Source organism: Lasioglossum baleicum, chromosome 9, assembly GCF_051020765.1.
Source record: "Lasioglossum baleicum chromosome 9, iyLasBale1, whole genome shotgun sequence".
Lineage (NCBI taxonomy): Eukaryota > Metazoa > Arthropoda > Insecta > Hymenoptera > Halictidae > Lasioglossum > Lasioglossum baleicum.
Genome location: NC_134937.1, coordinates 13,097,046 through 13,112,561, shown reverse-complemented (window position 1 = coordinate 13,112,561; position 15,516 = coordinate 13,097,046). Strand labels below are relative to the sequence as shown.

The window sequence follows — 15,516 nt, the reverse complement described above, 5'->3', positions numbered from 1 at the left end:
ACGAAACGCTTTCTCCCTCGTATGATGGATATTTTAAGTATGCGGCTTGCGCCGCTTCCTACAACACTGGCCCAACCAGCATGCACCAAAAAGAAAAAGAACAATCGACGGAGAGAAAGAGAGAATAAGAGGGATCGATGCGCAACGCAACGATTGCAAAGTGTGCAACGCCGAGACCGTGGACGCGAGATCGTTACCTTGCTCTTAACACTGGACTCCTTTCTCAGAACACGATAGACTGGAAAGCTGCCGAACCGATTCCATCTTACTATATCGCGCCGGAAGTGCACGGCGCAACGGCTAAACGGATTACACGGGACAGTTTTCCTTTATGCACGAGCGAACCGTGACACGAAAACACTTTTCCGTGGCCGAGAACACTCGTTAGGCGATCGTTATGTCAACCTGCTCGACTATTACCAGCTGATCCTTGTGTTTATTAGGTCGTTCGGAAAGTAATTTCGGTTTTCGTATAAAGATTATTACTAGACAGAGGTTCTTCATGCAAAATAAAAAATTTCTACCTGAATCGCAACGAACTGGAGCGAAGTAGAAATTTATTTTCTTCCTTAATATATTTGATAGGCTGATAATAATATAACAGTATTTTTAAATTCTTCAAATTTCATTTCAAATAAAGTTGCACAACTCAATTTTTCGCTATCAGAAAACGGAAATTCTACGAGCGCGGGATCTTTATGGTAACTGTGGAATTTAATTAAGACGGCTAAGAAATGTTTGACTCTGTAAATAAAATATATAAATGTTGTTAGTACATCTACAGATCACTCTTTCAAGATTTAATGGAAACTGCGATCAAGAAAATCCGCCGTGTCGCAACTTGGCACAGTGGCTGAGGAAGTTATGGTCGGTTAATCTCCGCCCATGAATTTTATACTCAATTAACACGGGAAAATGTACACCGTACCGGAATTGCTGGAATAAAACAGTTCCAAGGAAAAAGTCTCGGAACGCTTCGGTAATGCTCTGTTCAGAAGCATTGTATTACCATTAATATCGGGAGAGAACGAAGGCTAACTAGCCGAATATTGTTGGCCGGAAGTGGAGAGCATTTCGCAAGTTCACAGACGAAAACGGAGACTGTAATCTTTTTGCAATTAAGCATCGATTCGAGGACAATATCCGAGCTGGTGCGTGATTAGGGGGATACGATAATGAGATTTTCCTGTTTCACTAATGTTTTGAGAAATTAGAGAGCATCGGTAATTAGCTTTTCCTGTTCCACTGGTACGGTCACGGTCAGTTGATTACGCGCCAGATCCGTTCGAATTAATAGGCCATAATCAAGCCATGCTTTATACTCTCGGTACGTGCGTTCAGGTCACGCACGATTATGTCAGCGACAGTGTCAACGTCTCTGTTACGTCGATTACAACGAGATGAATCCTTGTTTTCGACAGTGTTGCGACATTCGGTCGACACGCAACCGAATTTCTCTTTTTCGTGAAACTACATTAATGCTTGCTAATTGACGGTCATGGAAATTACTAGTCACGATGTCAACATAATAACGTCTAGACGATGACGAGGAAACGATCGCTTTTTACTAAATATCGCTGTCTTGATAGTTATGGTAATGTTACAGCTTGGGACAGACGAACGAACGATTTACAGGAATGTATAATATCGTTTTCCGAATCTCCCCGGTGAAATCGTTCACGTAATACAACAACATTTCGACAGTGTCCACTGTCTGCGTGTACGTCCACCGTGAGTAATTTACTGATTACGTGGCAGAGGGTATCGCATAATTTTTGGCAACGATTTCGGAAAATTTTCGGAGGCTTCGAGAGGTGTCCGAAACTTCGAAACTTGTGTGAATTTAACGTTCAGGGACCAATTAAATTGGAACAATACGGGATGAATTATAACGATTGAAATTTTTTAAATGTAATGATTGGGGGATTATCCCCAATTAAAAGGGATGTATGAGCGAATTCAAATCTGTCTCCTTAGTCAGTGCACATTGTACAGCGCGAACTCCTAGTTTGTCACAGTGGTTTGCGTAGCGTCTACCATTATGGGGCAAGAGCAACTGCCTATAAAAATCATTGCATACTCGTTCCACAAATTACGATACCTCGTAATGCACCCGTTCAACGGAGCTTTCTCCTCGGCGTCGTTACAGGTGTTGATGTTTCCCGTGAAAAATTTATTTGATGCGCGATTCCTGATGGAAATAGGAAACGATTCGGTTTGAAAGCGGCTACAAGGAAACTATATTCGCCGTAGTTCACCTACTTCCTCTTATCGAATACTCTTTACGATCCATAATCTAATAACATTTCTCTATACAGACGCTAACGAAAACCGAGACGTTGCAGAGGTCAAACCGCGACCGGCAAACGGGGGAAAACGAGTAGAAGCATCGACCGCGACTCGGGGTATCGAACTTCATAAAGATTCGCTTTCGAACAACACTTTTCCCCGATTTTCCCGCCCGTCCCGCCTCTCTCATCCATAATGCAGGCGATAAAGGCAACAATCGGCGTGTTACCGTTTTCTACCGACCGCGCAACTAGCCTAAGCGGCGCGCATTAACGCGCAATTTTCCTGACTCGCTTTGCCATTTGGAAAACGCTTGCAATCGATTCAGAAAACTTTTATTTTGCATAAAGATCCTCAATCTAGTAATTACTAATTCGTTAACTTCGTAAATATATGAAAAATGTGTGTAGACATGTATATTCAGTGTAGCCACTTTCTGATTAATAAATTCTGAAAATGAAAGTATACAGGGTGTCTCAGCTGAAGGAGAGGCCACCTAAATATCTCCTTTATTTTTAATGGCACAAAAAAATATTTATGGCATAATTTAAATGGTATCGAAGGAGGAATATCGTAGAAGAACAATTTTTTTTGTCCGGTTATCTTTTAATAGTTTTTTTTCAAGGTCATCGTTATTTTTTATCGAGAAAACTTATTGTTTTTTATTCTATCTTGTTAATGACTTGAGTATATTCAAATGTATTTTTTCAGAAAATAAGTTTTCGGGTTAAAAAAATAACGACGACCTTGAAGAAACTATGAAAAAATGACCGGACAAAAGAAATTGTTCTATGATATTCCTACTTCGATACCGTTGAAATTATGCCATAGATATTTTTTGTGTCATTAAACATCAAGGAAATATTTAGGTGGCCTCCTTCAGCTGAGACACCCTGTATGAGTATTTATTGAAGCGTATATTATTGAGAGTCTCTTATACATAACATAATCTAAATAAATAAATAATTAATTGTAAATATTCTTAATAGGTGAAATTGATTTGCAAAAGGTTGAATTTGAGATGGTTGAGATGACTAAGGTTGAATAAAGAAAATTAGACTTGGTTTCTGAGCCCAACCGCGTGGGGGTTGGTCACTCCACATAAGGTCTTCATAATGAATCTTTCAACAGGCCAAAAATGATAAAAATTGTGGAAGAATGCTAAATCGAATTTTTCACACAGTGTGAACAATGTGTTCGGTGCATCTAGTGTTATGGATATTGCGAACCGGCTCGAGCCACGTGCGGTACGCACAGCACGCTCTCGCACCTTTGTGTTACGCAGCTCGTCGCGTCGTGGAACACGCGGAACGAACGTAACCAGAGAGGCGGCCGACCACCGCCGCTTCCTAGCATTTACGTAACCGTAAAGTCGAGCGACTTTGCTCTCCCACCCCGGTGGCTGTGTTTCGCCGGGTGGTTTTGGCCACCGTGGTTCGTCCTTTATAAGCACACATCCCCGGCCGTCCAAAGCCAGAAACGTATCGACAACCGTAAAATACCGGTCTCTTTCGCGTGTACAACGTATCTCTAAACAATTTTCGTTCGGTTCGACGTTGTTTTTCTATTTCGACACAACCCGTATACGTTGTTGTTCGCCGTTTCCAAGTACCGTTCCAAAGGGAAACTTTACAAGAGACAACCCGCACCAAGCCGACCAAGATGCGCGCCCAGACCATCGTTGTGAGTAGATCGTTCGACGGAATGTGATCGAGGTTCATGTGATCGCCAGTGGATCGATGTGTTCTCTTTGCGAGAAGATTTCCCGGTTTTTCGGCGCACTCGATTTTTCTTTGCTTCGTGGTTCACGATAGAATTTGACGAGTCCTCAATTGTTCATGTTTGTAGAATCGTCTGATTTTTTTTGTAACCCCAAAAAATTACAAATGTTCCACGAAAAATAAGAAATGTACCAAGGTTCCTTTCGATGGTCAATCTACTAGATAATCAAGTTCGATTTGTCTACTTTAATCGGGTTTCGTTCACCTATTTTAATCAGATTTGGTTTTCCCAATTCGCTCGAATGTGCAGAGTAATTAATAGACTGCGGATCTTTATGCAGAATAAAAATTGTCTACATCAAATGTAAGAAACACTTTTTAATCGACTTAAAAAGATAAACATAGTATAACAATAATCTGAAATTCTTCTCACGTCTTCGCAGTCTAGTAATGAATGTACAAATATATTCGAACAAAAGCCGATCGGCCCCCGGTTGAATTTTCTCGATTAAGATAAGAATGCGACACTTTCACACCGAGGAAGCGTGATCGCGCGAATCGCGACGCGTGCACAGTGAAACTTCAAAAAGGGAGAAAATAAGCCGCCGCGCATATAAACGAATCGCGAATGCAGTTGCAGCCTTATGGACAAATCAGAAATTCACGTTCGTATTGCAGTTGATCGTGTTCGGAATACTGGCCGTGGCCTTGTCTTCGCCGGTGCCAGGCTACCACGGGTAAGTTGTTAAACTGTCTCATTATTTCTTGCAAATTGTTCTCTCTTCATTACCCATAGAGAACACCTCTTTCGTCAGACCTCTTTCATCTTGCTGGTAAATGCGAATGTAAACGTTGAAACAAGAATAATCTGGCTAGAATAAATTAATACAATATTTGTCTCCATTAACGATTATACCGTATGGAAACAGCGTGTATCTCGAAGTGCCAATTACCTCGTTTTTACAAGAAAATCGATTTTCCTGATTGCAGTTCGCACCACCACGTCCGCATCCACGTGCCTTATCACGTGCACACGGTCCATCATCATCATGTGAAGAAGATACCCGTGCACCACGTTGAGAAGGTGCCGGTGCCGGTACCGATCCCAATTCATCATGTAGAGAAGGTTCATGTCCCTGTGCCGGTTCATCATGTCGAAAAGGTTCATGTACCTGTCCCTGTCGTCGAAAAGGTTCACGTACCTGTACCTGTACATCAGGAGAAATGGTGGTAATGGGAGCACTTGCTTTTCGGCTTGTTATTATCTAGGTATGTATTCAAAAGAATTGCAATACAATATCACCGAGGGTTGCACTTGCAATTAAATGCAGAGATCTACTTCTGAATTCAAATTGAGAACAAGTATTCGTACTTTTAAAATCGAACAACTTTTTCCAAATTGGACCGAACAGCTTGGTAATTTCTTTCTTTAAATTGTTGTCGCGATTGCGAAGGAAAAAGTAAAGACCACGGTTTTCAAGTTTTTTATCTGTGCCTGTCGTGAAAATTTAGAAAGCGCCTTTGGTAAGTCCAAGTAAGTAATATACAGTCGGGGACAATATTAAGTGGATACTCTTAAAAATCGCATAACTTTTTCGAAATTAGTCCAAATGACTAGAATTTTTTAAAGATGTTAGACCGACTAGTTTGCTAGAAAATGAGCGAACAAAAATTTGTTGAGATTTCAATTGGTAGGAATCATAGAAAAGTTAACTAAAGCAATTTAGTCGAAAAGAAAAATTGGCGAACGAAAAATGTTGTACGCGTCGCGTTTCCTGTTGCAGGTTGTAAAATGAAGACGTTCGAGTTACCAGAATCACCTGACACTGTACTCACATGTTTCCAAGCAGCCCAAATTCGTTCCGGGGAATGTTTATTCACGCAAAAAGATGGGGAAATAGCAAAAAATAGTACAAAGCTAGCTCGAACCGTCTGCGTTAGTTACTTAAGTGTGTAAAATAGAGAGTATCGGTCGGTGTGCACAATTGTGTGTACTTAGATCAAAGAGATTTGTATATACTTGTATTATGTTGCATTATTTTTTTTATACAATACACGAGTTTCACATACTTAGTACGCAATTATTTCTATATCACCTTTTCTTTCTTTTTCTTACAACAAACTTGTCTTCTTACTTCTTATCACTGTGTCGATTTAACATCGAGGGGCAGATTCAGCTTGTGAAATGAGGAACGGACGAGGGTTAAAAATCGTTTTATTCGTTACAACATCGTTTCACGTTAACAATCAACAGCTATGTACAAGAGAAAACATAACAATCTTAACATGTAAAACTTCTTATAACAGAGTACTAGACCAGTTACAATCGTTAGAGAAGAGAGAGAATTTTGTTGAATTATCACCACTCTTCTATGTGTTTGTGTCCATCGTCCTCCTCCTCGTGCTTTTTGTGGTGAATCTTCTTCACGTGAGTGTGATAGTGTTTGTGAATGAGCTCGGGCACGTGGATGATGAAGTGCGCGCTGAAAAGAAACGTTGTTTAACATCATTGTCACTACTTGTTAATAGCGATAGCATATTAATAATATTCACTGTTCATGGTGACCGCCTCCGGGAGCAGGCATCGAAGACACCAGAGTCATAGAAATGACCAAAGCGAAGAGGAAAACCTGAAAGAGAAATTAATTTTTCAATTAGTCTCTGACGGTTAATACGAAATTTTTAGCACTTTTAAACACTATGTTAAAAATAATCAATAAAGAATGAAAGCTGCTGTTAGTTTCCATTTCTGCCACCCAATAAGATTGGATACTATTAGCTGCAATTTTGCTGCCAACAAGAACTTGAACACATTCATATAATTACTGTGGTTAATTACGAGGTGAGCACTTTCTGCAGACTTATTTGTATACCTCGATCGGGTTACCGTAACCGGGAAGATAATATAGAGAGAAAATCGTAGACAGAGAAACCTCGGACAGGAGCATTTCGAGCAAGACCGAAAAGAAAACGAATCAATCGTGTTGCGTTACAAGTTCAGGTGAAAGCGTCCGGGATAAACTCAACCGAATCATGTTATTTGGATCCTGGCCGGTGAAATGATCTTGATCGAGGTACATTCATACTATTATAGATTATAGATCTGTCGAACCCGTTTTACTCAGCCTCCCACACCAAGCAATAGGCAACGAAAGACAATTTTGTTGAAGAGCTCTAAAAATTTCACTTCTCCAATTTTCAACAATTCAACTATTCAATTTTAAAATTCATAATTAGAATCATAAAACACAATTTTATAATCATTCATAAAATAGAATAAACTATTCATTGATAAAAATTCAAATCAAAATGAGGCAAAAATTCTAGAGATATTTTTGAACATATTTTTGCAAATTTTTGGAAGCCAACCCAGACGAGAAGCAGAACAGATCGATAAGAAGTGAATTCAAAATGTCGTCGATCTATTGGCGAACAATTCAAAAGAGAAAATCTACTATTCTCTTAATAGTGGAAGCCTGCTACAAATTTTTGGAAATCGACCCAGACGAAAAGCAGAATAAATCGATAAGAAACGGGTTCAAAATATCGTCGATCTATTGCTGAACAATTTAAAAGAGAAAATCTACTATTCTCTTAATAGTGGAAGCCTGCTACAAATTTTTGGAAATCGACCCAGACGAAAAGCAGAATAAATCGATAAGAAACGGGTTGAAAATGTCGTCGATCGATTGGCGAACAATTTAAAAGAGAAGAATCGACCGTTCTCTCGATACTGGAAGCTCTTTACAAATTTTTGGTTTTCGACACCCACGTGCAATTTCCTGTCCATGTCGTCTGCTGCGGTTCTCCGGAGGTCCCTGTTCTCTCCCGTGTTTAAACCTAACTAGGAGACGCAAGATCCTGTCGAGCCTTATAAACGGAAGCATAATCAGTGAACGGTACAGGAACGAGTAAAATATTTCCTGCACCCCACCCAACCCCATTCGCTCTCACTCGGACATAACGTGGAATTTCACGCGAATGTTCCATCATTGTCGTAGCCATCGCGTGAAAGAGACCCTTCATCTCTTGGCATTGCGATACTTTTACGGAAAGGAGGCTCCCTCGGAAGTAAGAGTATATCGTGAGAGAATTGGTGGATCCAATTTCGAGGAGAAAGGAACCAAGATTCGATCGTGAAAGTTTTGCAATGCGTTCGGATTCCTGAATTATAGAGAACAATTCAAACGAATCTACATCCGAAAATAATTTTAATTCAATTTAATTGAATTCATTGTACAAGCTGATTTATTTCAATAAACAAGAGGGTACTGTTTAACGACCACTACGCCTTCCACATGATCGCCTAACGTTGACATACTACTCGAACGTCTTGTTTAGCCTAACTAAGCACGGTAGCGTGTCATCGGCTTCCTGACAGTTTTATTGCCGACATTATTCCACCGGTTCATTACCTCGGATGACTTCATAGCCGAGACTTCCGTGTAATTATACAATTCTTCGTGAAAATTCTCTTTTTTTATTCACTGGTGACAGTTTTTCCTGTTTTGATTGACAGGGTTAACATTTCCGCTGGGAAAGAATCTTCGGTTGCATTCGCTTTCTCTGCACTCCGTTACCGTAATCGGATCGGTATAATTTGCGTATGGAGTTTTGAACAATTTATTTCTATACAGTATAAATTGTTCTTTGGTGATCAAACCGAGTATTTATTGACATTTGTGTGTAGATGTAAAATCGTTGATAATTTAATGAAATGTATAACCGAAATTTGAATGTCGTTTCTACGCCTATGCAGCGTGGAAAGTAAACGGGAAATGTATTTTGTTACAAATGCGCACCCACCTTCTTTCACTGTAGCTACACTTTTTTGCAATTTTCCAACTGGCATGTTCGGAGCAGTCTCCTGTAAACGTTTCTTAATTGAACATTCACTGATGGTAATCAATCATCGAACATTAATATTAGCAGTACAATCGCTCGTTACGTGTATGCAAAATGACGTAATTGATTAGCAAACGTGACAAATCAACTATATCCCCGCAAACACTTTCCGATGCAATTGCTTGTACGCTACCGTTTAATTCCGCAAGAACCATTAACTACATCCTCGATGAGCAAGAAATAGCATGCAATCTTCGTTATAATACAACATAGAAAGTTCGTTGTTTTTTTGATTTTCAAGATTTTTATTTTACTTTCGCCGCTTCGTTATGAAAAGTTGCGATCGCTTCCTGAACGATTCGTTTCGCATCGTAACAACATGAACAAAATGTATCTTTCTTGTATCGAGCTCATTCATTGTTCGTGACTATATTGTAAAACAATACATAATACAAGTGATCTATGAAATCGTAAAGAGCAAGCACCCGAAGAAAGTGATCGTAAACTCCACCTTTCTATTCATCAATTAACAATACAAATCGTATTGATTGAACCATTTGCATAACCAATGCTGGAGCTAAGTAGATCGAGACGCAAGCTATAATTTGGGGCAATTATAGCGGTTAGAACGGAAGAACCTCGAGCAGAGACGGCCATGGATCAAGGGCATGGATCAAGATCCGTGTAAGCGGCAGAGATCCAACGTGTAGTAAGCGAGCACAGGTGAAATCGTCCTTCTCTGTGCAGCATAACATCTGCTCTCTTTCACTTTCCGCTTACTTTCCATTTCGGACTAATCCCCCAGCGTACGAGCAATTACGGTCGCAGAAAAATCCGGATACGGATCGGAAGGATCCAGAGGATTTAACCGTTGCACGATCTTCTTCGTTGAACGCTTCCTGCGGTGATTAATGACTCGAGAAATGGCAGATGGATCAGGGAATACAGTGATTTCCCTGAAAAAAGGTCATTTCAGATCGCTTACCGAAGTGTATTGAAAGCTTAGTACGAGCTGTGAATAATTTCCGGGTGAGATTTAAGGTCCTAGAGTTAGTATTGACTAGGAAACCGTGATTGAACCCTGATCACCTGTAATTACCGTATGGTACCCTGTCTAAAATCCTCTCTCTTTGAGTCTATTGTATTTGATTGATATTTACTAGAAAATATTAAGAGTTGTATTGTATATTTTACTAGGCCCTCCGGGCTATTATATAGGTATAGATTTTTAAACTTTCAAAAAATCGCAGAATCAGCAGCTTGAAAATAAATGTATTACGACTACTTTTCTAACTTGACGATTTTACGTTAAAATCGAAAATCTAGCTACACTGAATCCTTATGTATTAAATACACATTACACGACATTGTTCATTGCATACTTAAAGAATGAGATTTTGCAGCCTATGGCTCTATCAATTCGCCGATTGTCCAGCTTCCTTTCACGCTCGAAGGGGAAGATAAAAGCCTGTTTTACAAAAACGTACAAAACAATTTATTTAAACATAACAAAGCAGTATGTACAGAGCGTACGGTATGTACAAAACGCAACAAAAGTGTAGCGAGCAAACAGTCAGGTATGTCGCGATCGCGAAGGATCAAGATCGATAAAACAACTAAGAACAGAGACACTATGGCTTAGGTATAAACGCGCGAACGATCGTGCATAACAACAGATCAACAATCTTCCAAAAAGGTATAGCTACAAAAAAAAATACACTTTCTCAGCCTCCGTGAAAACTTGTGTGTAACGATCGCATTCCTCCGTTCCGATTCGAGTACAGCTTCTTCGAACTTAACTAGAGAATTAAAACGATCTGGGCTTATCTGGATCGCCGATCTCAATCGTACTGTACAGTTGTACACGATCCAACGAGACGAGTCAGTGTAGTTAAACAAAACAACAGCGTGCGTCTTTTGTTAACTATCGGAGAAATCTAACTTGAACTCTGTCGCGCTCAACTGGCGTTTGTTTATCTTTACTGACTCGTTCGTATAATACTTTTTGCGCCGCGATCGCGTCATTGAGCCGGCGATCTCGATGCCGACGGTCGCTGGCAAGCGAACGAAAGAGAAAATGGGCTAACGAGGTCGGCCAAGGCGAAAATCATGGGAAATCGGGCCGATCCCCATGGACTCGGCAATTCGTTGTTCAGACTGCGCTGAAGAGAGTGCACGGAATTGCGATCGACGGTCACGCGACGATAACGATCGCGTGATCCGAACGTGACTCGATGATCGATATCGGAAGTCATAGTTTGATTTCTTCAGGCAGCGTTCTGTTTATTTCTTCTTGTGGTAGCCTGAGAATCCACCATGACCACCGCCACCGCCTCCGCCGCCCCCGTGACCACTCGAATAGGAATCGAAACCGCCGCCTCCACCATGCCCACTGAAACAAATACGTTCCTCGTTAATTTTCTCCGTTTAAACGCTGATCGACGAGCTGTGAAAGTAAATTAATCGGTGATTTTTGGGTTTGTTACCTCCATCCATTCCCCTGTGTTAATTTAATACGTTTCTGTTTTATTGTTTTTTGGGAATGGTTTGCTACTTGGAAAGAGTGCAGACAGGTTTCTATTGATCTTGTTCGGTTTCGTTTCGTTATTTACAGATTGAAGAAGAATTGTTCTGTGCATTGAAGGAATAGAATAAAACAGTCGACTACGTTTGACCCTTGTGTGAACAACGATAATGCATTTTACAATTTACTTAGAAATGGAAACTGATACTCGGTTACCCAGTCGTGCACACACGGGTCGCAGAAAGAGTCAGAAAGGGTAAAAAATCTCGTTTGTCTTCTTACCAGACAATAAAAAACGATGGTCCCCTGGAACGTGGAAATCACAAAAATATTACATACTTGTAATAATTTCTTGTTTACGTCAGAAGAGTTATATCTTCCTACTTTCTTTAGGCACGAATAAAATCGATTGAACTTATTCATTTCATTTTGCCAGAGGCAGTCTTTTTATTATTAAAAATTGACTGATTCATTGTTTTCTAAATTGTTTAATGTCTCACCTGCTTCCAAAGCCTGACGATAATCCACCACCACCGCCATAGCCACTGCCACCGAAAGAGTGGTGATCACCACCGCCACCTCCAAACCCTCCTCCATGGCCTCCGCCGCCTCCAAATCCTCCTCCATGGCCTCCGCCGCCTCCATATCCTCCTCCAAATCCTCCTCCAAATCCTCCACCGCCTCCTCCGCCGCCATGATGATCTTCTACAATTATGGTGCCTCCTCCGCCACCGCCATGGCCACCTCCTCCACCATATCCTCCTCCATGGCCTCCACCACCTCCGAATCCTCCGCCATGGCCACCACCACCTCCGAATCCTCCTCCATGACCACCTCCAAATCCACCGCCTCCGCCGCCATGATCTTCGATGATGATAGCACCTCCACCATGACCTCCGCCACCTCCTCCATGACCTCCTCCTCCAAAGCCTCCTCCACCATGATGGTCGAATCCTCCACCTCCGCCACCACCATAACCACCTCCTCCTCCGAATCCTCCGCCTCCATGATGGTCTTCAATAATTATTCCTCCTCCATGGCCACCTCCACCGCCTCCAAATCCTCCACCACCTCCTCCACCGCCATGATGATCTTCTATAATGATCGCGCCTCCTCCGCCACCGCCATGGCCACCTCCTCCACCATATCCACCTCCATGACCTCCACCGCTTCCGAATCCTCCTCCATGACCACCGCCTCCACCGAATCCTCCGCCGCCATGGTGATCTTCTATGATGATTCCTCCTCCACCATGACCGCCTCCTCCACCGAAGCCTCCACCATGACCTCCTCCGCCTCCGAAGCCTCCACCATGACCTCCTCCGCCTCCGAATCCTCCTCCGCCGCCATGGTGGTCGTCGAAACCTCCTGGACTCGTTATTATCACATCACCATGGCCTCCTGTAATAAATCATTTAATTATTATGTTGTTCAAATATTTATATTATACTTATGCTCGACCACGTCTACAACAGAATAAACTAGGCTAAATCCGACGAATCATCCCAGGAAACTTTCGACAACATTAGGTCACACTGTAACCTTGCAATGCAAGTAGCGCAACTCGCAAATCCTGTTGCAGCGTGAACACGAGCATGCACAATATGCACATACGTGCATGCAAATCGAATTCTCGCTTCCGAATCGAGGAAGTGAAACCCACAAAACGAGTTCCACTGCTTGAACGACGTTAAACATCGCACTCAGAGGACCGTAGACGTATACTCGAAAGGCTCCAGTGTATATCGCGATCGTCTACACGTCTAAGTCCTAAGGGGAACGTGAGAGAAGAGATTCTGCTATTATCTCTCCAACGAAGTCGCGAATCACTCTGATACGTTACCCATGTGTCACTCGGGCTCCGCGATACTCTAGACTGACAGACTTTCCTTTCCCTTTTGAGACTACTGCGATTCTAGATCTTCAGAGAGAAACTCGGTGCTCGAGTTAAAAATCTAATTGATCTTTCGACCTTTCCGTTTCTACTAAAATTGACTTCTACAAATTTCATTGAATATTGTCGTTACTATTCTCTCGTTATTAGTCAGGTATTTCCTAAGTAGATAGAGATAATTTAGTCTCACCTCCACCACCTCCGTGACCTCCTCCTCCTCCACCATATCCGCCTCCATGGCCTCCACCACCTCCAAATCCTCCACCATGACCTCCGCCTCCTCCTCCATGACCACCTCCAAATCCTCCACCACCATGTTCTTCTATGATGATAGCACCACCACCATGACCACCTCCTCCTCCTCCTCCACCATATCCTCCTCCGCCGCCGCCACCATGGTGGTCATCGTGCTCTTCGTATTTGATGACCTTCTTCTCATCGTGCTGGACTATCTCCGGTACATGGATCCTTATGTGCACGCTAGAAAGTTGATACGTAGTGTGATATTTAATACGGACTTCATGAAAGTTATTACCGTCTCGGTACAATCAGATTTTAATGACTTTTCAAATAACGATCGCTTTGTAACATGTTACTCACTGTTCTTTGCCGAACGTCGCTAGTACTGTGGTCAATATTGTCACGAAGACCAGGCATTTTATCTGTGAACAAATTCAACTGCCATGTTCATTTGAAATTTCAAATTTTTTTACTTTCAAATCGCCGCCTGAATGTAATTGGTCACTCGAAATTTGGACATTTTGAGTTATCTACTGCGTATTAAAGAAAAAATCAAGTAGAAGTTAATGTAACAACTGGGTAACACCTATCAAAGTAATCTACGACATCTAGTGAGCAGTGTTCACTGTAGATAAAAAATAAATACAGATTTCTATTTATGTTAAGTTAAGTAACTTACTTCAGTAAGTCAAGTTAAGAATTGTAAGTTACCTAGTTCTTACATTCAGGCGGTGAAATGCAAAACAAAGCTTAGCATGTTGAAAGTAGAGTAACATTTTCAAATTCTTCTAACACCTCACAGTTTTGTATTTCACGTGTTCATCCTCACTCTAGCAAAATATCGCTGACCTCACAAAAATCCTCGAAACGAGAATAAGGTATTAAGTTTCCAAGGTAAGTCCCAAAAATAAAGTTAATCAGACTTGGAATGCTCCCACTAGCAAAAGAGATTTCCATCCCTCACTCCAGTAAAAAATCTGCATACCCTCACCCTCACAAAAATCCTCAAAACCGAAAGTAAGGTTTTGGAGTCTAAGAGTAAGTCCCAAAAATAAAGCTAATCGGACTTGAAAAAAAAAATGCTCACTCTAGGAAAAAAATTTCCATCCCTCACTCTAGCAAAAAAATCTCGATATCCTTTGCCCTCATGGAAATCCTCAAAACCAAAAACAATGTTTTAGGTTCTCGAAGTCTCAAAAAATAAAGCTGATCAGACTTGGAGCGCTCACTCCAGCAAAGAACAAGTTCCATCCCTCACTCTAGCAAGAAATCTCGATATCGCTCACTCTCACAAAAATCCTCAAAATCACAGTGACCCTCAAACTTAAAGGTCGCACAGAAAGATCCTTACAGCAGCTTTCGGGTCCATGGTCCTGGGTCCGTGGCACCTCTCCTCTCTTCCTGCCTCTTCCTGGTCAGCTCGTCACGATGCTCAGGAACACACTGTCATATATATCCAGCAAGGATCCTGCCTATATATAGCGGGCCCGAAGGAAGTACCGGAAGCGGGGCTAGCAAGTGGGGGATACAGACGATGATCGGGGCCCAGCCAACTCGGAGAGGGCTCCCGGGAATCGGAGGTGGCTGAAGAGACGGTGCAGAATCGTGCAACGGACCTACCAGGTAGCATAACTGTTTGTGTGAGTGTCCGTGGAGGAACGGCCGTGACCTACAGTCGAGAACGGCACCAGAGAAACTCATGCTCCCGGCGGTTTATGCTCGTATTATGGTCGCTGCCCTCTGGGGTAACAAGTTTGCGTCGAGGGATTCTCTGTCTATGCGGAAAGCGAACGTCTATTGCTCCAGATCGATCTCATGGGACACTGTAACGGAAGTGACGCGTCGATGAACAACCATAAACAGGTAGTGTACTTCTTTCTGTCATTTGTCATCTTATTAAAAATATTCACAGTTCATTTATAATTACACAGCGGATTCTACGCATTTACGACGAAAAATGAGTAGGTGTAATTTAAAACAGTGAAAACATTGGAGGAATTCAT

At 41.7% G+C, this 15,516-nt stretch overlaps 3 protein-coding genes across 3 annotated transcripts; 1 reads left to right on the top strand and 2 right to left on the bottom strand.

Annotated features, from left to right (window-relative positions):
- Positions 1–3,753: 3,753 nt before the first annotated feature.
- Positions 3,754–6,079, top strand: LOC143212061 (uncharacterized). Its single transcript, XM_076430372.1, has 4 exons — positions 3,754–3,972; positions 4,689–4,747; positions 5,001–5,279; positions 5,795–6,079. Exons 1-3 carry the CDS (start codon positions 3,952–3,954, stop codon positions 5,242–5,244), a joined length of 324 nt encoding a protein of 107 aa, XP_076286487.1. The 5' UTR covers positions 3,754–3,951; the 3' UTR covers positions 5,245–5,279; positions 5,795–6,079.
- Positions 6,006–7,905, bottom strand: LOC143212066 (uncharacterized). The gene is made up of 3 exons (XM_076430377.1): positions 7,783–7,905; positions 6,564–6,640; positions 6,006–6,493 (listed from the first exon to the last, which is right to left on the bottom strand). Exons 1-3 carry the CDS (start codon positions 7,798–7,800, stop codon positions 6,370–6,372), a joined length of 219 nt encoding a protein of 72 aa, XP_076286492.1. The 5' UTR covers positions 7,801–7,905; the 3' UTR covers positions 6,006–6,369.
- A 2,421-nt stretch (positions 7,906–10,326) lies between these two features.
- LOC143212049 (uncharacterized) lies at positions 10,327–15,001 on the bottom strand. The gene is made up of 5 exons (XM_076430341.1): positions 14,865–15,001; positions 13,874–13,935; positions 13,464–13,753; positions 11,880–12,780; positions 10,327–11,247 (listed from the first exon to the last, which is right to left on the bottom strand). Exons 1-5 carry the CDS (start codon positions 14,880–14,882, stop codon positions 11,139–11,141), a joined length of 1,380 nt encoding a protein of 459 aa, XP_076286456.1. The 5' UTR covers positions 14,883–15,001; the 3' UTR covers positions 10,327–11,138.
- Between the last annotated feature and the right edge of the window lie 515 nt (positions 15,002–15,516).